This window comes from Puma concolor, chromosome E4, assembly GCF_028749965.1.
Source record: "Puma concolor isolate L17-30 chromosome E4, mPumCon1.1.hap2, whole genome shotgun sequence".
Taxonomy (NCBI): Eukaryota; Metazoa; Chordata; class Mammalia; order Carnivora; family Felidae; genus Puma; species Puma concolor.
This window is the reverse complement of record NC_141683.1, coordinates 67,423,309-67,446,655: the sequence shown is the minus strand read 5'-3', so window position 1 is coordinate 67,446,655 and position 23,347 is coordinate 67,423,309. Positions and strand designations below refer to the sequence as shown.

The 23,347-nt window shown below is 40.9% G+C and overlaps 1 protein-coding gene across 16 annotated transcripts in view; it reads right to left on the bottom strand.

Moving 5' to 3' along the window:
• Positions 1–23,347, bottom strand: part of CDC42BPA (CDC42 binding protein kinase alpha) — a 321,738-nt gene that overhangs the window by 174,647 nt on the left and 123,744 nt on the right. For all 16 annotated transcript variants that reach the window (XM_086694399.1, XM_086694385.1, XM_086694392.1 and 13 more), the window contains one exon: positions 20,480–20,628. In XM_086694399.1, coding sequence (XP_086550525.1) covers positions 20,480–20,628 — 149 coding nt within the window. The remainder of the gene's footprint in view (positions 1–20,479; positions 20,629–23,347) is intronic.

Sequence of the window (23,347 nt, the reverse complement as noted above, 5' to 3'; positions counted from 1 at the left end):
GTATGGTATGGACACAAAAACAGACAGATGTACGGAACAGGATAGGGAGCAAATAAACCCAAGCTTATGTGGTCACTTAATCTACAACAAAGGAGGCAGGAATACACAACAGGGAAAAGACACTCTATACAACCAATGGTGTTGGGAAAACTGGACAGCACCATGCAAAAGAATGAAACTGGACACTTTCTCACACCGTACACAAAAATAAACTCAAAATGGATTAAAGACCTAAATGTGAGACCTGAAACCATAAAACTAGAAGAAAACATAGGCAGCAGTCTCTCTGGCATTGGCCTTAGCAACATTTTTGTAGATCTGTGTCCTCAACTAGGGTCATTTTAACTGGAATGATACCACTCAAGGTTTCTATACCTCAATTTTCTCATCTACAATCGGGATAGTAGGACTGAAGACATTTCTGTGTGCAATACACCACAATATGGCAAATACTGACACACAGGCTAAGTCCAGCCCATTGCCTGTTGTTGAAAATAAAGTTTTGTTGTAAATAAAGTCGCTTCCGTTCACTTGTAAGTACTGTCTCTGTTGGCTTTCCCACTATGACAGCAGAAGCAAGTAGCACTGACTACAGTGTGGCTTTCAAAGCCTAAAATATTTCCTGTCTGACCCTTTACAGAAAAAGCTTGGTGACACCTGTTGTGGAGGACAGAGAAAGGATAGATGCACTGAAAAACAACAACAACTTTTATAGGAAATTGGCTTCATTATCCTCAATGTCTGAATTCACCCTGAACTGTCAGAGTGGCATATTAAAAAAATATTCTTCTGTTGCTTGGAAACATCAAAGAACTATACTTTAGTGCTAGAGGACCCTTAGAAATTACCTAAATCATTTTTAGATGACTATAAAAAATGTATTATATTTTTATTTTAAGAGATAGTGGGGCACCTGGGTGGCTCAGTCAGTTCAGCATCCGACTCTGGATTTCAGCTCAGGTCATGATCTCACAGTCTGTGGGTTCGAGCCCCACATTGGGCTCCGTGCTGGCAATGTGGAGCCTGCTTGGGCTTCTCTCTCTCCCCCTCTCCCTCTCCATCTCTCCCTCTCCCTCTCTCTCTCTCCCCCCCCCCGCCCCTCCCCAGCTTATACTCTCTAAGTAAACAAACTTTAGAAAAATATATATTAAGCTGAGGCACCTGGGGCTCAGATGGTTAAGTGTCCAACTCTTTATTTTCACTCTGGTCATGATCTCATGGTCGCTGAGATAAGACACCACTGTTAGGCTCCACGCTGAGCATGAAGCCTGCTTTAGATTCTCATTCTCTCTCTCTCTCTCTCTCCCCCTCTCCCTTGTGCTCTCAAAAAAAAAAAAAAAGCTGTATAATTACTACACATAACTGCTCCTGGTGTATTTCTCAGATTAACAAAATTTTTTTATGTTTATTTATTTTTGAGATCGAGAGAGTGTGAGCACTGGAGGGGCAGAGACAGAGGGAGACACGGAATCAGAAGCAGGCTCCAGGCTCGGAGCTGTCAGCACAGAGCCTGATGTGGGGCCCGAACCCATAGGCCGTGAGATCATGACCTGAGCCAAAGGTGGACACTTAACCGACTGAGCCACCCAGGCAGCCCTAGTTCTCAGATTTTATTTATTTATTTATTTATTTAATATGACAATTTGTATTTCAATATTTTCTGTGATTTCTTTTTTTTTTCAATATATGAAATTTATTGTCAAATTGGTTTCCATACAACACCCAGTGCTCATCCCAAAAGGTGCCCTCCTCAATACCCATCACCCACCCTCCCCTCCCTCCCACCCCCCATCAACCCTCAGTTTGTTCTCAGTTTTTAAGAGTCTCTTATGCTTCCTAGTTCTCAGATGTTAAAGAAGACTAAAAGAATTACAGAAAAGGAAAATAGTGAAAGGATTCATAATCATCATTTTTAAAATATTTTTTATGTATATTTTTATTTTTGAGAGAGAGAGAGAGAGAGAGAGAGACACGGAGCACAAGCAGGGGAGGGGCAGAGAGAGCAGGAGACACAGAATCCGAAGCAGACTCCAGGCTTCGAGCTGTCAGCACACAGCCCGACACGGGGCTTGAACCCACGAATACAAGATCATGACCTAAGCCAAAGTCAGACGCTCAACCGACCGAGCCACCCAGGCGCCGCCATGATCATTAATATTTTAAAGAAAGGAAATATTAAAACCTAATTAGACAAATTGTATTTATATTTATAACAAATAATAAACAGTGTAACGGAAAATATTTACCAGAACGGTACTGACTCTCCCTAAGTATCCCATTTCCCTCCCGTATCATCTCCTTCCCCCCACTCCCGAGAGGTTAGCAACCACTACCCTGTTTACTGTATCTGCCATTTATGTTATTAGTACACATATATGCAACCATTAAGACTATGTATTTTTCTGAATGTCTTTAAACTTTGTAATTGATACCAAACTGTGTGTAGCCTGTGCAACTTGGTTTTATACTAATATTGTTTCTGAAACATGTTATCCACGTTGATACACATTGTTCCAGTCTATTAGTTTTAATTGTCATATGGACTACTTTCAAATACCGAACTTCTCAATTCTCCTGATTATAGAATTAGCTTGTTTCCAACAATTTCAGATTGTTGTAGGGTTCTATTTTGCTAGTTTACAAAATTCTGAAATGCATATTTTCATAAATGTCTCCTGGTGCTTACCTGTGAACGTATCTCCAGGCTGTGTAACCAGAAATGGAATTCTAGAATTCTACCCTGTGTGTCTTCAACTTCACAACTGTGATTACTATTAAGGTTAAGAATCTTTTTTGTCTCACGTTCCTCTTCTGTAAAATGCCAGTTAATATCCTTAGCCATTTTTTTTTTTACACTGTGTGTGTGTGGTTTGCTTTGGGTTTTGGTTAATATTCAGGAATTGTTTACTTCAACTTAGGTTGCACGTGTTACAAATCTCTCAGCATGTGGGCATGTTTTTCCTCATTGTTTATAATATCTAATTTGTAAAAAAAAAATTATTTTTTTTTTTTAACGTTTATTTATTTTTGAGACAGAGAGAGACAGAGCATGAATGGGGGAAGGACAGAGAGAGAGGGAGACACAGAATCGGAAGCAGGCTCCAGGCTCTGAGCCATCAGCCCAGAGCCCGACGCGGGGCTCGAACTCACGGACCGCGAGATCGTGACCTGAGCGAAGTCGGACGCTTAACTAACTGAGCCACCCAGGCGCCCCCCCCAAAAAATTTTATTTAATGTCAATGTAGTCGTCTAATTTGTAATTTGTGTTTTTGTCTTTTTCACTATTTTCAACTTTTGTGAGGTATAATTGACAAATGAAACTGCCATATATTTAAAGTATACAACATGACAACGTGACTTACATATACATCTCACTGAGTTAAGTAACACACCCATCACGTGTTTACTTTTGTTTTGGGTGGGTTTTTTTGGTAAACACTTAAATTCGACTCTGTTAGAAAAGCTGGGTTATATAATACAGTATCATCAACTAGTCGCCATGTTATAATACATCAGCTTCTCGGACCTCATTCATCTTCTAACTGAAAGTTTGTGCTCTTTTACCGCCCTCTCCCTTATTTCTCCAGCCCCTGGCAACCACAATTCTATTCTCGCGATTTGTGGGTTTTGTCCTGGGAAATCTCCCTTACCTTCTCCCCGAGGTCCTAAGGGTAGCGTCCCATATTTCCTTCTGTAAGTTTTAAGGTTTTACTTTTCACTTCAAGTCTTTAGTCTCTCCCTGGAGTAAGTGTTCACATGTAGTGTGAGATGAGGGCCCTATCTCCTTCTGTCCCAATACCACTGACTTCTAATACCACGCAGGCTGCAGATCAAGTGGATTTCTTTCAGAACTTCCTAAAGCTATTTCCCTGAACCGTCGTTGGAGTCAAAGGAAACCTACAAACAACTGCCAGAACAATCAACATAATCTGGAACAGATCCAGGCAACATTAGATACGTAATGACCCTGTGTCTATGTCTACACCTGGACCAACACCACACTTAACTACGGAAGCTCTATAAGGACCCCTCCACACCAGCAGACCAAGTTTTTAAATTCTCATGGCTCTTCCAGATGAATGCTAGGATTAGCTTAACAGGGTCCATAAAACACACTGAGATTTTGTCAGGGATCACAATGATTTTCATATATTAATCTAAAGAGAACTGATGTCTTTATAATCAGACTCTTCCCATCTAAGTATACATTATATCTTACTGATGAGGATTCTTTTAGGTCTTTCAATAATACTGAATTTTTTTTCTGCAGAGAGCTTTTATTACCTATATAGCTATATAGCTATCTTTTAGCAACTATACATCTATGTATTTATTTTATATCCGTAATTTTTATTATCTATGGTTTTAGGTGCCTTACAGTTTTGGTGCTACTGTGAATGGGATTTTCTTCATAGAATCATTCTTCCTTCGCTTCCAATTTTTAAAAAGTTTTTCGTTTTAATTTTTTTAGAGAAAGCATGCGTGCAAGTGGGGGAGAGGAACATGGGGGGGCAGGGGAAGGGGAGGGAGGAGAGGGAGACAGACAGACAGACACACACACACACACACACACACACACACAAGCAGGCTCTGAGCTCAGCAAGAAGCCTGACGTGGGGCTGGGTCTCACGACCCTGGGATCATGACCTGAGCTGAATCAGACGCTCAAGCGACTGAGCCACCCAGGGGCCCTATTTTGCTTCCAATTTTAATGGGAATGTTCCTAATGTTTTGCCATTAAGTACAGTCCTTGGCTTAGATTTTCAATAGAAATTCAATACTAGGGGGAAAAAAATTCAGTATTAGGTTATGAGAATTATCTTCTACACCCAAATTGCTAAAAGTATCAGGAATGGCTATTCAATGTTGTTGCCATTTTCGGTATTGAGATTATTTTATGGTTTTCCTCCTTCAATGTACTAATACAGTATATTACACTAATAGATGTTGTAATGCTGAAACTCCCTTGTAGCCTGGGATGAAACCCACGTGGTCATACTTGTTTGTTGTACCACATATCACGGAGTCTAAAATTCCACCAATTGTAAAGAGGCATCACTACGTCAAGTGCAGCTACAAGAGAGAATACACTGGCAACTATAATTTTAGAAGCCATTTCTTTTAAAAAAGCACTCCAATTTCAGAGACATTAAATCGAAAAATAAGTCTGTCTTATTAGTATTGAAAAACACATACACGCTAAATCTGATTCCATTTTTTCTTGATGATTCCTGCTCTTCTATTCATAAGGGACACTGCACCACACAACGTTCGCCCCTTGTACCATCCTCCTTTTCAAGCTTTGTGATCAAGATTTCACTACCATCATAAAGTGAGGGAAACAGATTTTTAAAAATTCTCAAACTTTCTGAAACAATTTATATAGGATTCAGTTATCACTTTCTTAAAAGTAAAAGAGAACTCATCCATGAAACCACGTGGAGTAAAAGAAGGTTCACAGCAGCTCTACTGTAAAGGCTCAAAAGTGGGAAAAACGCAAATGACATCAACAGCAGATAAACCATCATACGTTTGTACAATGGAAGACCACTCACCAATAAAGAAAAATCTATTGACACATACATCGAAGTGAATGAATCTCAAAAACCTTATGTGGATAAAAAGACATCAGACAGAAAAGAATACATGATGTATAATCCTATTTGTAAGAAGTTCCAGAACAGGTAACCCTAAGTTCTGGTGACAGAAACCAGAGCTAGTGACTGGAGAAACAGAAAGAAGATGTTCACGGAAAAGAGCACTAGGACATTTGCAGGGTGATAAAAAAACATTCTATATCTTGACTGCAAAGGCGGTTACCCAGATGTATATCCATTGTCAAAACTCTTCACTGCACACTTAACTCCTGTGTTAACTTGACGCGTATTTCAATTTTAAAAATCAAGGAGACAAGGCACCAAATGCCTAAAAATAGATGAGAGTGAAGTTTTGTGGAAGGGGAACTTTCCATTACAGACTCAGTTTCCTTAAATGTTCTCAGGGTATTCAGATAATCTCTATTTCTTCCCAAGTACATTGCAGTGGCTTATATTTTTCTAATGCACATTTCATCCACATTTTCAAATTTACTGGAGTACAGTTGCTCACAATACTCTTACTATTTTTTAAGCCTACAACATACTTGCTTACAGTTCTATTCCTACTCTCATTTCTTTGTACCTCTTCTGTCTTGATAAAAATAACACCTAGTGCTTATTTAGTACTTTCTATTTTCCATGCAGTGTTTGAAGTGACAGTCACAGTTTTTTTAGGTCAGCAAGTAAAAACAACTAATTGCTACATACCCAAGAAATGCTCAAACTGAAAAGAATAAAAATAAGGTGAAAGAAAATTAGAGGATATGAATACCATTACTGAAAGACTGGTGTATTTATATTTTACCAATCAAAGTAAATTTCAAGGCAAAACAAAACAAAATGCCCTAATAGTGATTAAAAAAAAAAAAAAAAAAAAAAAAAGGATCCTAGGATCCTTGAATCAGACTTGCTTGATATAGAACAAGTACACATTTGCATATTCCGCTCTCCCCGGGGAATGAGGAAGTGAGGGAGGAAGCTGAGAGGGTGATAGAATTCTTCCCTCCTCACCTCACCCACCCCATCTGAAGCAGGGTCCCAGGACCAGGGCTGCACCTGTAGGCACCAAAACCGACGATGGTTCCTAAGTGAGGAACTCTACCTATGCCTTTAAACCTTAATGTCAGAATTCTTACGGTCCTGGTGGGGTGGGTTACACCTTACCCCACCTGGCAAAACCAAGCTAGGCAGGGAATACTGCTGGACTGCCAGGTGGTTGAGCTAGCCCACAATTTCTGCATCTAACTCTGCACTGAAAGAATGCACTGAGAGGGAGGCATTTGCGAAACGAACATTGCTGCTGGCATTTGGGCCAGCACAGTGGTCAAGCTGAACATCCCTTCCAGAGGTGGAAAAGTTTGGGCAAAACGAAATGATAAATGGAGAGGAGGAGGAATAACTAGGGCTAAAGGCATCAATAAATGGGTTACGCAATGAGGGAAACCCAACATCACACTGATGCTTTGTGAGAGGCTCAGAGCAGAAGATGTTATTGCCCCTTAGCTCAATGACACCAGACACTTAAAGTGGTGAAGGCATGTGTTGCCAAGATGCTTCTGCTTTGGGGACGGGACACAGTCAAAGGGGAATGCGCAAACCTGGGTGGCATCATTCTGGGAGACGTTTAATCACGTGATGTGATGATGGTCTAGAGGGTTAATGCCTCACGGGGACACCAGGAATGTGCTAGTGCCTTGGCTCTTATTGTCAAGTCACGTCTACTGCCATATGGTGTAACCCCGGCCTGGGCGGTTGAGATTCAGCCCTGCTGTGTAAACAGGTCTTAGGATAATACTGATACCGATAACTAAACGTATTAGGAGATTTGGTTAAAGCCTCCACAGGATCTGATAAAACGACCAGCCTGAAGAAGTAGATTCAGCTAACCATCAGCTGGTCTCTACATGGAAGAGTTCTGCACAAGTTTATCATACAGCAAAAACAGTAATAAAGGGAGAAACAAATAATTAAATTAGTACAAAAATATGCAAGTGTATGTAATGACCGTATAGAATGGGTTTGTGGTTAAATGACAAACATATTTACACTACTGCTGATATAAACGCTATACTAAATGTAGATGCCCAAACAAATACGATCACTTTGCTCTCAGAGAGCCTTGCGTTAAGGCCACGGGGTGGCCTGTGTCACGAAGAACAAACACAATGAAAGGTCTGGCCTTTGCTTCGGCCGCTGGGAGGTGATCTCTAGGCCACTGGAGTATCATGCCTGATCAGTGTGTCTTTGCCTGGAGGCTCTGGCCACCAGACAATCTAACAATGTAATTTGTGATGTAATTTACCTGGGCCACACAGTATCGGTTTTACCTCTGGAAGGGACCGGAAACTAATGGTATCATCCCAACTTCAGGGAAAGGTCAATCATGCAGACCGTACGCTGAGCCCCCAAAACTCCGGAAACCCAATGCTCAGGTGCACTTGCTTGGTTAACAGTCCTGGTGCCTACCGTCACCCACGAATGGCAGGTAAGTAGAGCTGTTCCCAGCTCCACGGGGAGAGGACGACAGACGCTCCCCTGGACTCCGCCCTACACGCCTCTTCCCTCGGCTGGTTTCCATCTGTACCTTTTCTACGCAATAAAATGTAAGCAGGAAAGTGTTCAGTAATTCTGTGAGTCCTTCTTGCAAATTATGGAAACCTCAGAAGTTCATTCTGATCCTTCCAATTCAAATTCAGAAGTACAGAGTCCATACTTGTCCTCTTCTGTTTTCTCGGGATCTCCTTTTTTTCTATACCAAGAGGCCGGATTCTCAAGGACACAGGGGACAACAGAATTAGAGTACTCCATAATCACTCATTTGTTTTATTTCACATTTTCACTCAACAATCTCAAACATAACACAACGAATACTACCCCAAAATTATACTGAAGACAATTTGAAAAAAAATCTGCATAAATTCTCCCAGTTATCACCACTGACCTTTATAGTTCTATTAAATGTCCATTATTAGAGTATGCAGCCATCAATACTGTTCAGTCTCCCTCTTTTTTCCTGTTTTAATCCATAACTGACTATTTAATGAGCAACGCCAATCCTTAAGCTAAGGTCTCTCTGGTCATTTTGGTTGTCTGTAGCTCATTCTCTCATGGAATATTCCAGATTCTTCAGGAAGAATTCATGAGAACAACGTTCCCCAGGCTCCTGCAAGTTGACAACACTGCTGTGTGTGCTTTTTATACCTGAAAGTTGATTATGTTCGTGTTCTCTTTTCTGGGGTATCATAAATATTGAACACACTTTTTTCCTGTCATAAAGTTTTGTGGTTGAAAAGTCTGATGATAAACTAGTTTTCCTTTCCCTGTCACTTACTTGTTTTGTCACCACAGGACTTTTTCCTCTAAAAAAAAACAAAAACAAAAAAACTCCAAGGTTCTATAATTATATTAGCATTTGTTATGCCCTATCTATCCATTATGTTATAGTTGTCACACATATTACATGTGCATTCATCGAGTATCTACCAAAACAAATTTCTTTAAACAGTCACATATTTTAGGGAGCCTGGGTGGCTCCGTCAGTTAAGCATCTGACTCTTGATTTCGGCTCAGATCATGATCCCAGGGTTGTGGGATCGAGTCCCACCATCAGGCTCTCCACTGAGTGTGAAGCCTGCTTAAGACTCTCTCTCTCCCCCTCTGGCCTTCTCCCCAGCTTATGCTCTCTCTCTCTCAAAAAAAAAAAAATATAATATAAATACATAAACAGCCATGTGTTTTAAAGAATTTTGGAGAAGGGTGCCTGGCTGGATCAGTTGGTTTAGTGTGTGGGTCTTGATCTCGGGGTTGTGAGTTCAAGGCCCACGTTAGATGTAGAGACTACTTAAAATAAAGATTAAAGTTTAATCTTAAAAAAAAAATAAAGAATTTAAGAGAAAAAAGGTGTTTTATGTATGCTGATTTTTTTTTTTTTAACCATTTATTATGCTCTTTCTTCTTTCTTAAAGATCTGCATTTCCTCTGCTGACTCTTCATTCTGAAATATGTCATCAGTGTTTCTTGTAAGGAAGGTCTTAAGCAATAAATGCTCTTGGGTTGCATCTATCTGAAAATATCCTCTTTTTAACTTCATTCCTAAGGGAATTAGGTTGATAGTTTTCTTCTTTCCAGTGTTGTCAAAATTTTATCTTTTAGTACCCGTGGTTGTGATGAGAAATCTGAGATCTTTCAACTTGTTTTTCCCATGTAAAATGCTATTTTCCTCTAGATGCTATCAAGACTTTTCATATCCTTTAATTCCATATTTTGATTTGGAGGTGCTAGGAGTGATTTTCTTCGAATTTCTATTGCTTTGGCTTGACACAATTGTTGATTCTATAAACTCATATGTTTCTCCAAACTTGGGAAGTTTTAAGCCATTATTTTTTCTGCCTTATTCTCTTTTTCTGGAGCACCAATTACATATGTTGGATCTTTTCATCTCTAATCTGTTCATTCTTCCAATCTTTTCACACCTGCTTTGCATAAGAGAATTTCTACTGATCTATATTTAATTTCATAGGCTTTTTCCTTTGAGTCTCCTTTCTGATACAGAAACCACTCAGTGAATTTTTACCCGAGATACTGTATTTTTCTTTTCTGAAGTTTTCATTTGGTTCTTTTTTTTTTTCTACTAGTGAGATTTTCTATCATCTCATTCATTTCAAATGTGTTTTCTATTACTTCATTAAGTATATTTAAAATAAGTACTAATCTAAGTATTTAAGTGATATCTTTCACTATACCAAGAGGCCAGATTCTCAAGGACACAGGGGACAAGAGAATTAGATCAGGTTTTACCTGATAATTCTTATAATTCAAACCTGGGTGACCTGGGTCATCTTGAGCTAGGAGTCCACATTTTCCTCTTGAGACTGAATCATAATTTCCTGATACACTGAGTAATTCTGGATTGTTCTGTGCACGTTGTGATCCCATGCACACTGTGGATTCTGTCAAAAATCTCCAGAGAACGTTGGTATTTTAGTTTTACCAGTCAACCTAGTTAATCTGAGATGTATCTAACATCCTCTACAACATGCCTGAGGCTTGAAACCAGTATGCTGAGGGGCGCCTGGGTGGCTCAGTCAGTTAAGAGTCCGACTCCGGCTCAGGTCATGATCTCGTGGTTCGGGAGTTCGAGCCCCGTGTCAGGCTCTGTGCGGACAGCTTGGAGCCTGGAGCCTGCTTCAGATTCCGTATCTCCCTCTCTCTCTGCCCCTCCCCTACTCATGTTCTGTCTCTTTTTCTCTCTCTCTCTCCCTCAAAAATAAATAAACTTAGGGGCGCCTGGGTGGCGCAGTCGGTTGAGTGTCCAACTTCAGCCAGGTCACGATCTTGCGGTCCGTGAGTTCGAGCCCCGCGTCAGGCTCTGGGCTGATGGCTCAGAGCCTGGAGACTGTTTCCGATTCTGTGTCTCCCTCTCTCTCTGCCCCTCCCCCGTTCGTGGTCTGTCTCTCTCTGTCCCAAAAATAAATAAATGTTGAAAAAAAAAATTTAAAAAATAAATAGATAAACTTAAAAGAAAGAAAGAAAGAAAGAAAACAGTATGCCAAGTGAAAGAAGCCAGTCAAAAGAGACCCATTACATGATTTCATTCAGTGTCCAGACTAGACAAATCTATAGAGACAGATTAATGGCTGCTGAGGGCGGGGGAAAAAAGGGAACAGGGTTTCTTTTTGAAATGATGACAATGGTTTAAAATGGACTGAAGTAATGGTTGAATGTACCTATGAAAATACTAAAAACCACTGTATGCTTTAACTGACTGAATTGTATGGTATGTGAATTACAGCTCAATAAAACTGTTAAAAAGAACTCTTTATAATTAGATCTTAACAGCAATTTTTAATGAAGATCCCCTGAATATCACTGGCAAGTAATACAGAAAGGTAGAGATCACTCTTTACTTCTACCAGCGGAAAAAAGTTTGGGAAAACGTCAGGAGCCAGTTACATACCAATGACAACTATTAATGTTAATTATCAAGGATAAGATCTAATGCTTTTATGAATAGAGCCAATTAAGACAAGTTTGTGATTTTTAGATCGTTTTTTAAAACTGCTTCTGAGGGGCGCCTGGGTGGCTCAGTCGGTTAAGCATCCGACTTCAGCTCAGGTCACGATCTCATGGTCTGTGGGTTTGAGCCCCACGTCGGGCTCTGTGCTGACAGCTCAGAGCCTGGAGCCTGCTTCCGATTCTGTGTCTCCCTCTCTCTCTGCCCCTCCCCCATTCATGCTCTGTCTCTGTCCCCAAAATAAATAAACGTTAAAAAGAAAAAAATTTAAAACTGCTTCTGAAAGGTTTAGAATAGAGAATTCTCCGTTTAAAAAAATCGGTTTCACAGTCTACCATTACCTAACTATAAGGATGTCTATTTCCACAAAGAACTGTACAATGACAGGTGATCTAACGTAAAGAAAGGAGCTTCTCTCTGCAGATTATATACGTATGTCTAATTCTCTCTGATCGACAAGCTTAAAGCATTGTTATACATTGTTAATACTTTCTATTATCACTGATCTCTGTGACCTGCCAGCCCTCAGTGACCTTCCCTTCTCTATCAAAGTAGTTTCTAGTAGGGTCCTTCTGGTTGGTGGACAACAGGTCCACCGCTCTTAAAATGGTCTTATCACAGATAAGACTCCACTAGAAACAGAAATCAAGGTAAGACACAATATTGGCTGCTAACGTTTTGGTACCAGAAGCAACATTCTGATTATCTCTGTATTATTTAAAAACGTCATAAACGTCCTCATCTTTCCATTTTTGTCATTTCAAACTATGCCACGGGATCATCAAACATAACGTTCTGATCGGATGAAGCTTGGTTTTTTGGCTGTTGTAGCAGGATTTTATGCCTTTCATCATCAGCATGCTTAGAGTTGCAGCTGACAATCTGAACACCAAGCCTGCTGCTGAGTTTAATTAGCATATTTAGAAAGAAGTTGGGGTTTTTTCCCCAACCTATAATTAGGGCTTGCTTTATTCTAACCCAACATTTGGCGTGTACTTTCATCAACCGGAGTCCGACATATGCCACATGATACTGTTTACTTGTTAGAAATAATCTCTCTCACAAATTTTACATTCAAGCAAATAAACGATTGAAAAGAAAAGACACACTCTTAAAATGCAAACTGCTTATTCAGCAAATCAAAAATGGAAATGTTGGCATTCAGACTTGAAGTTGGAAACTGGAGTGCCTCTGTGGCAAAGGCGAAAATCTGAGTTGACAGACTGAAAATAAGGTATTTTGGGACAGCTGAAATAGTGTTTCAATAAACACAGGGAAAAAACCAGCTATTTTGCTAAAAGCATTTAAAAAATATGGACATGCTTTCATAACAATATTTTTATACTGTATTTTCCTAAGTATTTAAGTGATATCTTTCACATTAAAATAACGACAAAATTTTATTTCTAAACGTTAACAGTCAGTCGTCGTATATCTTGCTTACTTTGGTCTTCCTTCCTCAGGGAAGCTATTTCAATGTCTTTTTTTTTTTAATAAATTTTTAACATTTATTCATTTTTGAGAGACAGAGCACGAGTTGGGGAGGGGTAGAGAGAGAGGGAGACACGGAATCCGAAGCAGGCTCCAGGCTCCGAGCTGTCAGCACAGAGCCCGACGCGGGGCTCAAACTCACAACCGCGAGATCATGACCTGAGCCTGAGTCGGACGCTCAACCGACTGAGCCACCCAGGCGCCCTTATTTCAATGTCTTAAACCATCTACTTCCTATCACAGACAGGTTTCCTCCAAGAGGTCCTCCTGATTCACTTGTTCACACTCTCCATCTCCACAGTGTCTAGGTATGTAATTCCTACTGCTTTTTTAAACCTGGTTTTGTTGTCATTCAACTGCTCTCTGTCATTAGAGTTAAGCTTATCTCAAAGTAATTTTTCAAAATAAAGGCATTATTTCCTCCACTCCTATTGAGATACTCAATAGGAGTACCTCACCTAAGAAAATAGGTAGAATGTTGGGCAAACAGTGCTGGCTCAACAATACTTTCACCATGAATGAATTTATAAAAATAAAATCTGTCCTACTCGGGCAAAACTGTGAAGCAGAAGTATTTCCTTAAACTTAGTCTTTTTTCAAAAGGCAATAAACTGAATGTAAAGAGCATATGACTTCCATAAGGCAGCCCCCACTCCCATTCCAACACCCAGGACACAAAAAATGATATTAAATGTTGGTTTGGAATGCATCAGCTAAGGGGCACCTGGGTGGCTCAGTCGGTTAGGCTTCTGGCTTTGGCTCAGGTCATGAGCTCGCGGATCGTGGGTTTGAGTCCCGCATTGGGCTCTGGGCTGACGGCTCAGAGTCTGGAGCTGCTTTGGATTCTGTGTCTCCCTCTCTCTGCCCCTCTCCTGCTCGTGCTTTCTCTCAAAAATAAACAAACAAACATTAAAAAAATTAAAAAAAAAAAAGAAATGCATCAGTTAAGACATTAATGTTATTAAACATAAAGGGAAAGATGATTTACTTTATTCCGCATATTCTCATTATCTTCCTCCAATTGTTTCTTCTTAGTTTGCTTCGTTGGCCACTGCTACTCTACCCCGTCTCGAAATACTGAAACTCCTCAGGGTTCAGTCCAGGGTCCTTTTCAATGCTGACTTTCACTAAGTGGACTCCGCTTACCTCCTGAATTGCACATCATCTAAGTTCTGAGTTACAGAAAGAACAATCACTTCCTGGCAGGCCAGAAGCCTAAGCAAATTTGGCAATCCTGAGGAATTCACCAAGATAGAGAGTTTCCTGGGCCTGGTTTCCAGACTTGTGAAAAGAAAGTAATAGAGGTAATTTTTTTTTTCCCTTAAAATCTTTCCCTATTTTTTTTTTAAAGTTTATTTATTTATTTTTGAGAGAGAGAGGGAAAGCAAGCAGGGGAGAGGCAGGGAGAGAGGGAGAGACAGAGTCCCAAGCAGACTCCACATGGTTGGCGCAGAGACCGACGTGGGGCTCGATCCCACGAACCACGAGATCATGACCTGAGTCGAAATCAAGAGCTGGGCTTAAGCGCCCACTGAGCCACCCAGGTGGCCGACTGAGCCACCCAGGTGCCCCCAAACCTTTCCATTTTGAAATGATTACAGAGTCAAAGGAAATTGCATAAACAGTACAACGAGTCCCATGTACCCTTCCATCCGGCTTCTCCGCTGGTTACAACGTATTACGTCCAGGGCACAACAGCAAAACCAGGAAGCTGACGCTACTACGTTAATGTTCCGTCAGAGACCTTTCGGCTTTTATCCTTTCTAATCTGTGCGTATTCCACGCGATTTTAGCCCACGTACAGACTCATGTAACTACCACCACGTTCAAGATGCACGGCTGTACTATCACCACAAAAGAGAACTGCCCCGTGCTGTCTCACTCCCCACTCTGCCCCTGACCTTGTCCCCTGGGAACCATTCATCGGCTTTCAACCTCTGTAGTTTTGGTAATTCAAGAATGTTAGGTAAGTGGAGTCATAAACAACATAACGTTCTGAGCGTCCATGCTCGTCACTCAGGACCGTCCGGGGCCGCCCAGGCTGCCGTGTGCTCCCAGTGCCGCGGGCCCACGGGGCGCCCAGCAGGTGGCTACCACGCCGCCCGGGAGGGACTCGAGGGCCATTTCTAGTATTTTGCGGTTACAAACAAAGCTGCTACGAATATTCACGTACAGGTTTTTCTGCAAATATGCTTTAATTGTTCTGGGATAAATGTCTACAAACGCCAACGACCAGGTCACATGGTAAGTGCATGTTTACTTTGTTTAAAGTTGCAAACTGTTTCCAGAGTAGCCAAACCATTTTACCTTGCTACCAGCAATGTGTGGGAGATCTCCTTTCTCCGCAGGGTCATCAGCACTTAGTAGGACCGCTGGTCCGTATTTTAGTGGTCCTAATACCTGCTCACTGGCCTGCCTCTCATGGGGGGTGTAGTTCGCAGTTTGCTAATGGCAAGGGCACTGAACAGCTGTTTATGTGCTCACTGCCATCCAGATCTCCTCTTGGGCAAGGTGTCTCTTTGGGTCTTTCGTCCATCCTATAACTGGACTGTCTGAGGTTTCTTGAGGATTGTGTTTCGAGTTCTTTGTATATTCTAGACATAAGGTGTACATCCTGTATGTGGTCTGCAAATATTTACCCCCATTCTGGAGCCTGCCCTTTCATCGGCTTACCTGGGCCTTAGAAGTGTACGTTTTTAGTGTTGATGAAGTCCACTTGAGTAATTTTTGGTGTCCTAGGAACTCCTCACCAAGCCCTAGGTCCAGAAGATGTCCTTTGATGTTTTCTTCTGAAAGTTTTATACTTTTACGTTGAATATTTTTTTATGTTTATTTTTTATTTTTATTTACTTACTTTTTATTTTTGACACAGAGCATGAGCGGGGGAGGTGCAGGTGCGGGGGACAGAGGGTCTGAAGCGGGCTCTGCGCTGACAGCACAGGGCCCCGCGCGGGGCTCAAACCCACGAACCTGACCTGATCGTGACCTGAGCTGGTCAGCTGCTCAACTGACTGGGCCACCCAGGCACCCCTATGTCATCTACTTAAATCCATGACCCATTTTGAACTATTTTTCACATTTGTGTGAGGCTGAAGGAAGTTTGTTTTTTCACTTACAATTCCCGTACTGTTTGCTGAAGATGATCCTTCCTCCACTGAGTTGCGTCAGCACCGTCGTCAAAATCAGCTGGAGGTAACTGCGTACACTTTGGCCTGGGTTCTCCTTTCTACCTGGTGATCTGTGATGTCTACTCGTCCCCCACTACGCAGTGTCTTGCTTAAGGCAGCAACGTAGTAACTCTCAACAGTAGGTAGTTATTCTGACTACTTCGTTCTCCTTTTCCAAAATCATTAAAAGAATCATTTTAGCTACTCTAGTTTCATTGCATTTCCATGTAAACTTTGCAGTAAGCCTGTTTGTACCTAACAAATAAAAAATCTTTACTGCTCTAAAGGAAAAACCTGTGAGCTGTCGTAACTACTGAAAATGAAATGATGTTATTAAATTTGTAGCTAGGGACAGTCGCTTAGGGACAAGCCAGGAGCCTGAGGCCTAAACACAACTACCAACACAAGGGCAGGAGCTGGACGTGTTGCGGGTGGAGAGCTCGACACGTACTTTCACCTGGATTTAAAAGAACAAGAAAACAAGAACCCTGCCGGGATTTTGACAGGCGCTGTATCGAACCTGCAGATCAGTTTGGGGAGAACGGACATCTTTAATGTTTAAAGCACCTCCATCAGCCTCGCTACCAACAACAGCTCTACTGCTGCCATGTTTCTTCTGTCCTCAGTCCCACTGCGTCCTTTCCCCGCCTCTTTAAAAGGGGAGGAGCTTGGGGCGCCTGGGCAGCTCAGTCGGTTGAGCATCCAACTTCGGCTCAGGTCATGATCTCGCGGTTTGTGGGTTCGAGCCCCGCGTCGGGCTCTGTGCCGACAGCTCAGAGCCTGGGGCCTGCTTCGGATTCTGTGTCTCCCTCTCTCTCTCTGCCCCTCCCCCATTCATGCTCTGTCTCTGTCTCAAAATAAACGTTAAAAAAAAAAAAAGAAGTTTCAAGTTGCTGTAATCTCAGTGATAAATCATGTTTTGGAATCTAAGTTTAAAAAGCTTATGGGGGAACCAGAACAGTGCATAAGTCTACTGGCACCGAGCTTAATGCTTGTTTTTACTACATCATGTTACTAGAAAATGTCTGTACTTTATGGGGTCAGTTTGTAAATCAATTTTACAGCCTTCCAGAGTCAATCTCTGGGCTTCTTATTTCCATGTCCCCATTCCTGTCTCTTTCATCTCATAATTAACATCTCTGAAAACAGGTAACGTAATGCCTTACGATGTGTTTTTAAAGTGTATTTCTAGTCGTTTCAAAGGGAGTTGCAATGTTCTTGACTGAAATCTCACAATGTGCTCAACACTCATATGTATGATTTCATGCTTCTTCTCATCCACTACTCTCCACTGCTCCTTTCTCCCGATGCATAAGCGAACACAAAATTTTCATATGAACATGTCTGTGCTGTCAGAAGACCAATAATGTATTTTATAGGTTTGGAAATAAACGTAGTTTGAAAGAGCACAAGGGGAAGGGCACCTGGATGCTTCGGTCAGTTAAGCATCTGACTCCTGACTTCGGCTTAGGTCATGATCTTACGGTTCGTGAGTTCAAGCCCCGCGTCGGGCTCTGCGATGGCAGCACGGAGGCTGCTTGGGATTCCCTCTCTCTCTACCCCTTCCCTGTTCTCACACACACTCTCTCTCAAAATAAATCCATAAACATTTTTAAAAAATAATAAGATACAAGAACACAAGGGAAAAAAAGTGTTTCCCTCCCCGAGCACATCCAGTCTCCACTGCTCCCTTTTTGTCTTCTCTAACTCCCTCTACTTGAAATTCAAAACTATAAAACATTCTGAAATCCAGCAAAACATGAAAGCTGATACACAGTTTACTGTAAAGTCAACTTACTTAACACACTGTTTTAATCAAACACTACATTACCTAAAAGTATCGGTAACTTGATGGCTCCCAAGATCTAAAGTCTACAGCATGGTGTTCAAACGTTTCCACAACAGGGATTGAAATCTCTCTTCCTGAACTCCACATGAGCTCTTTTCTTCAGCCGAGTCACCTACCAACACCTCTCTAGACCCGCCCTCTGCCCGCCTGTGTCCCTGTCTCCTTCATCCCTTGTTTCTAGAACGCCTTCCTCTCTGCCCACAGAAAGCCTTTTTATTCTGCCAAGTCCTACCAGTAAAGCATCCTCTTATGAGCAATAGGATGTTATATGAACAGCATAAATTCCGGCATCAGCCTGACTTCGATTTTAATCCAGCCTATGCTAATTACCGACTCATGTCTCTGAAGCTGGGTTTCCTCATCTGTAAAATGGAACATCCATTTTAGATGACACCCAAATCATAGATTTATTGTCAGAATTAGAATAATACAGGTAAAGTCTGTAACACATAGTGAGAGTTAAATAACCAGTGGAAAAAACCATTAAGAATGGTTTTCTTAATGAATGGTAATCTTAAGAATTAAGATTATTTGTTTCTCTGAGTTCACTGTAATTTGCTTGTATAACCCAACAAAGAGTTCGCAATCTGGGCTCACTCCATCTCTTAAACTTTTGCCCTAAGTGATTATTTAACTTTTATTACTTTAGTTCTTATTTATGTCTTGTGTTTTGTGTCCCCAAATGGACTGGAAGCCTTTTCCAAGTCAGGACCATATGCTACACTTACTTAAAATTTTATGCAGTTTAGCACAGTGCTATTTATAAAAGAAGACCTCAGGAATATTTCCTCAGTAAAGCATCTACTAAAATACAATCTGTCCAGAAAATGAGAGCCACATTTTAAGAGGTACGTTAACCTAGCAGAACACGTCCACTGAAAAGTAAAGGGAGAGAGAGGAGGGAGAAGGCACAAGGTGAGGGTGAGGGTACTATGTGCATGTCAGATAGTGGGAGACAGAATGTGTACATAAGCCTTGAGAACACAAAAACTACAGGTATTTAGATGTTTAGCCTAAAGAGAAGACGGCTTCAGAAGGCATGGTAACAAGATAAATTAGATTACTGTATGTGGTTCTACAGCAAAACTAGGACCAACGATTAGGAGAAAAAGAAATTCAGCTTAACATAAAGTAAAATTCTATGACATCGGAGCTGTCCAACAATGAAATGAATGGGATTCATTTAACGTTAGGTACCTCGTAAAATTACACGTATTTAACAGAGCTCAGGGTTGAAATGCTTCTCAATGTCAACGTCAGAAAGATAGTTGTCAGGTAGAATGCTGTGTTGAGAAGAACTCTAAGACTGCACATACAGTCAGTGGGAAAGGGTCTTATGATCAGTTAAGAGTATCTGTGTCACAGCCTGGAAGAAGGGCAGGTAACACAAATACCTCATATTTACTATCTCCAATCCAGAGGAATTATTTTCAAAAGTAATCATTCCTTATTGAGAATTTAGATATGAATTGGGTACAGTTTCACAAAACCCCATGAAACTAACATTCTTTAAATGTTCAATAAAATGATATTTTTAAAGTATTTTTAAATGAGTCCTCAGCTAGGACCGTGGGTTACTGTTTGAGCAAAGAAAGAAGCACTTTGGTTTCTCATCCTGTAATTCACTCGAGACCCTAATACCATCATAAAACACGTCATGTTTTACAATTTTCAAAGTATATTCATCCTTTTATTTTTAATAAAATTTGTGACTATCAAATATCAATAGGGAAAATCATATGAGTAGGCAAGAGCCCCAGTGAGATCTGATGAATAGAAAAGTTTTAATCAAAATGATCTTCCTTTGGGGTGCCTTGTGGCTCAGTCGGTTAAGTGTCCAACTCTTGATTTTGGCCCATGAACGATCTCACAGTTCGTGGGATCGGGCCCCACGATGGGCTCTGTGCTGATGGCACAGAGCCTGCTTGTGATTCTCTCTCCCTCTTGCTCTCTTTCTGTCCCTCCCAAGCTCACTCTGGCTCTCTCTCAAAAATAAATAAATAAACTTAAAAAACATTTTTTTTTATAAAAAATAAAAATAAAATGTGAGACTGCTCTTTAAGCTCTTCACATAAATTATTATGAGCTGTTCACAGAGAAAGAGACTTCTAACGTGTGTCAACAGGTCGAAGAAGAATCCTAAATGAAAAATCATTTGGTAAACAGGCCTATTTTTATCATTCCATCTTACACTGCATACAATCAAACACACATCTGTAGGGAAGACTTTAAATCAATCATTACACCTGTCAAATAGTTTACAAAGACAAAATTCCTCCGTGGCCATGAAAAGCACCACGTTCCTCTAAAAACGTCTGCTTCCACACTCACACAGCCCGCTGCTGCGTAAGGTCTTACCCACCTGTGTACGTAGTGCAGCTGATGAACGGAGTCGATTGCTATCACCATCTCAGCCAGGTAAAACCGAGCCATATCTTCAGGCAGTCTATCTTCAAATTTGCTGAGCAGAGTCAGCAAATCCCCACCAACATAATAATCCATCACCAGGTACTGGGAATGAGAAGAAAAAAAGTAATCAAATAATAAGGGTGAAAAATTAATATATGTAATAGAACCCAAGGTCAAACAGCACTGGGGTCAAATACCGTTGTTGTTAATTAACAAGAAGCTGTGTGAGATGATCATCACAAAGCCTGTATGCTTCCTGAGGCAAGAATATAAAGTTTTTAAAAATTGAGGCAGGGAACAACGAAGGATTACCATTGTTTTGTTGTTATACTTTGCCAAGTAACGACATCAAAAAGGAACATCAACATCATTGCCTATAACAGACCATAGTTTTATCAACGTTTCATAGAAGAATAAACATTTTAATTCACAAATGATTACAGTAATTCGAATGCAAGACAGCCATGTATGTTGAATAGATTCCTTTTATAACCATTATTACGTTTTCCTTCTTTTCTCTTGGACTGGTAGCAACTTTATTAAACCAGCACTGGACCAGCATTTGGAAAGCACTCTTATACAGGATATAATAATTTCCACGATGTACATACTCCTCTTATTTCTGATAGTGCAGAAGTATCCAAACGGACTCTTCTTAGGTCTATATAAACAGAAGCCAAGTAATTTTAGATATGGACTCCCACGAGTATGTGTATACGATACTGTGATTTATAGTAAGAAATACATACATTTGTTGGCACAAAGCTAGCTTTTGTTATTTACAAGAAACTCCTTTCAACCACACTAGTATTTATGTTGATGAGGTGACTTCTGCAAAGTCCTTAGGTAACCTAAGGACGGAGGCTGGTCGCCAGGGGAACCAAATGAGATTAGAAGGTTGGAAATTTCTAGGGAAGGGCCGAGGCTAAATCCATCCTTAATGGCTAATGACTTGATAGATCATGCCTATCTAAGGACGCTGTCCTAGAAACCCAAAAGGATGAGGTTTGGAGAGCTTCCAGGTCGGCCAACAAGTGGAGGTGCTGCGGGGCGGGGCGGGGGGGAGGCTCCACGCCTCCCTCACCGTACCCAGCCTTGTACACCTGCGTCACGGAGCTCCTCCTGAGTCCGGTGAGCTGCCCCAGCAGACCAGCCGTATCTGAGGATTAAGTCGTGACGATCTCCAACCTACCGTCTGTGAGTCAGAAGCACAAGTAGTAACCTGAACTTGTACCTAGGGGTGAGGAGGGAGTCTTGTAGGACTGGACCCCTTAGCCTATGGGATGTGACACTATCTCCAGGTGGACGGCATCAGAATGGAGTTAAACCACAGGATACTCTGCTGGTGTTGCAGAAACCCACACACCTCATGTCAGAAGCAAAGCAGTACTGAGAGAGTACTGGGGAACGTAAGTGAAAACAAGTCTTCCCTTATCATAGGTATACGCCAAAAATGAAAAGACGAGTAGACACCAAAATGTTCACAGGGATTAGCTCTGGGTTGTTAGATTACCCATGGTGTCATAGACATCTGGTATTTTCTTTCTTCTTTAAGTTTACTTATTTATTTTGAGAGAGAGAGAGAGAGAGAGAGGGAGTGCGAGCAGGGGAGGGGCAGAGAGACAGGAGGAGAGAGAATCCCAAGCAGGCTCTGTGCCACCAGCATGAAGCCCGACACAGAGCTCAATCCCATGAACCACGAGGTCATGACTTGAGCCGAAATCAAGTCAGATGCTTAACCGACTCAGCCACCAGGTGTCCCGCTTTTTGGTATTTTCTAGATCGCTTTATAAACACGTATATATGTGTGTGTATTATAGTACAGTATAGTATAGTAATTTTATCGTACCATAGCATATCATATCATATATATTTTTTAGGTTGAGTGAAAACAAGACAGAGAGTGAAAAGATGATCTTTGTAGTCAGAGAAACCTGTATTCAAATTCTGACTCTGGATTATCAATGACTTTTGAAAAATAAATTAATCTCTTTGACACTTTATTCTCTCATCTATGTTATCTATGATAACGACACCTTCTTCTGAGTGTAGCACTCAGCATGAAGGACAGTAAACAGAAGATTCTTAAATGTCACTTATAACACCTTCAAGTTAAAATGCTTTTATCACTGAGAGGCACCTGGGTGGCTCAGTTGGTTAAGCGTCCAACTCGTGATTTCAACTCAGGTCGTGATCTCACGGTCGTGAGATCAAACCCTGCTTTGGGCATGGAGCCTGCTTAATATTCTCTCTCCCCCTCTCCTTCTGTCCTCTCTCCTGCCTGTAGGAGCACATGCTTGCTTGGTCCCTCTCTCAATAAATAAATAAGTAAAATTATTTTATCGCCAAATAAAGATATTACTTCAGTGATATCACCAAGTTGACATTTAAGATTTAAAGAGTCTTGAGAAAATTCACATTCTCGTCACTATACATTAAAATGATAAGCATGGGCAATTTTTATTAAATAAAAGCAACCAACTTCATTTTTTAAATCCTTGAAAATCAGAGAAACAATGCATTTCAAATTCTGGTCTATGGTTTACTTGCTATATTTACTGGACCTAATGTTTAACAGACTCTATCATGAAGATTAGAACAAACTAATATAATGAAACTCTTGGCGTAAACATGTTGCTAGAAATGACGATGGCTTGGAGAAGAAACCCACATCTACTACTCTAAAGTTAAAGTACTTCGAGTAGCAAACACAAAAACTTTTCAAATAAAAAAGTCTGCTATTAAAACTGGAAACAAATACTTACACACAGAAAGTCGTAAAACATAACTCACCCCTTCAACAAACATTCACCAGGTGCCA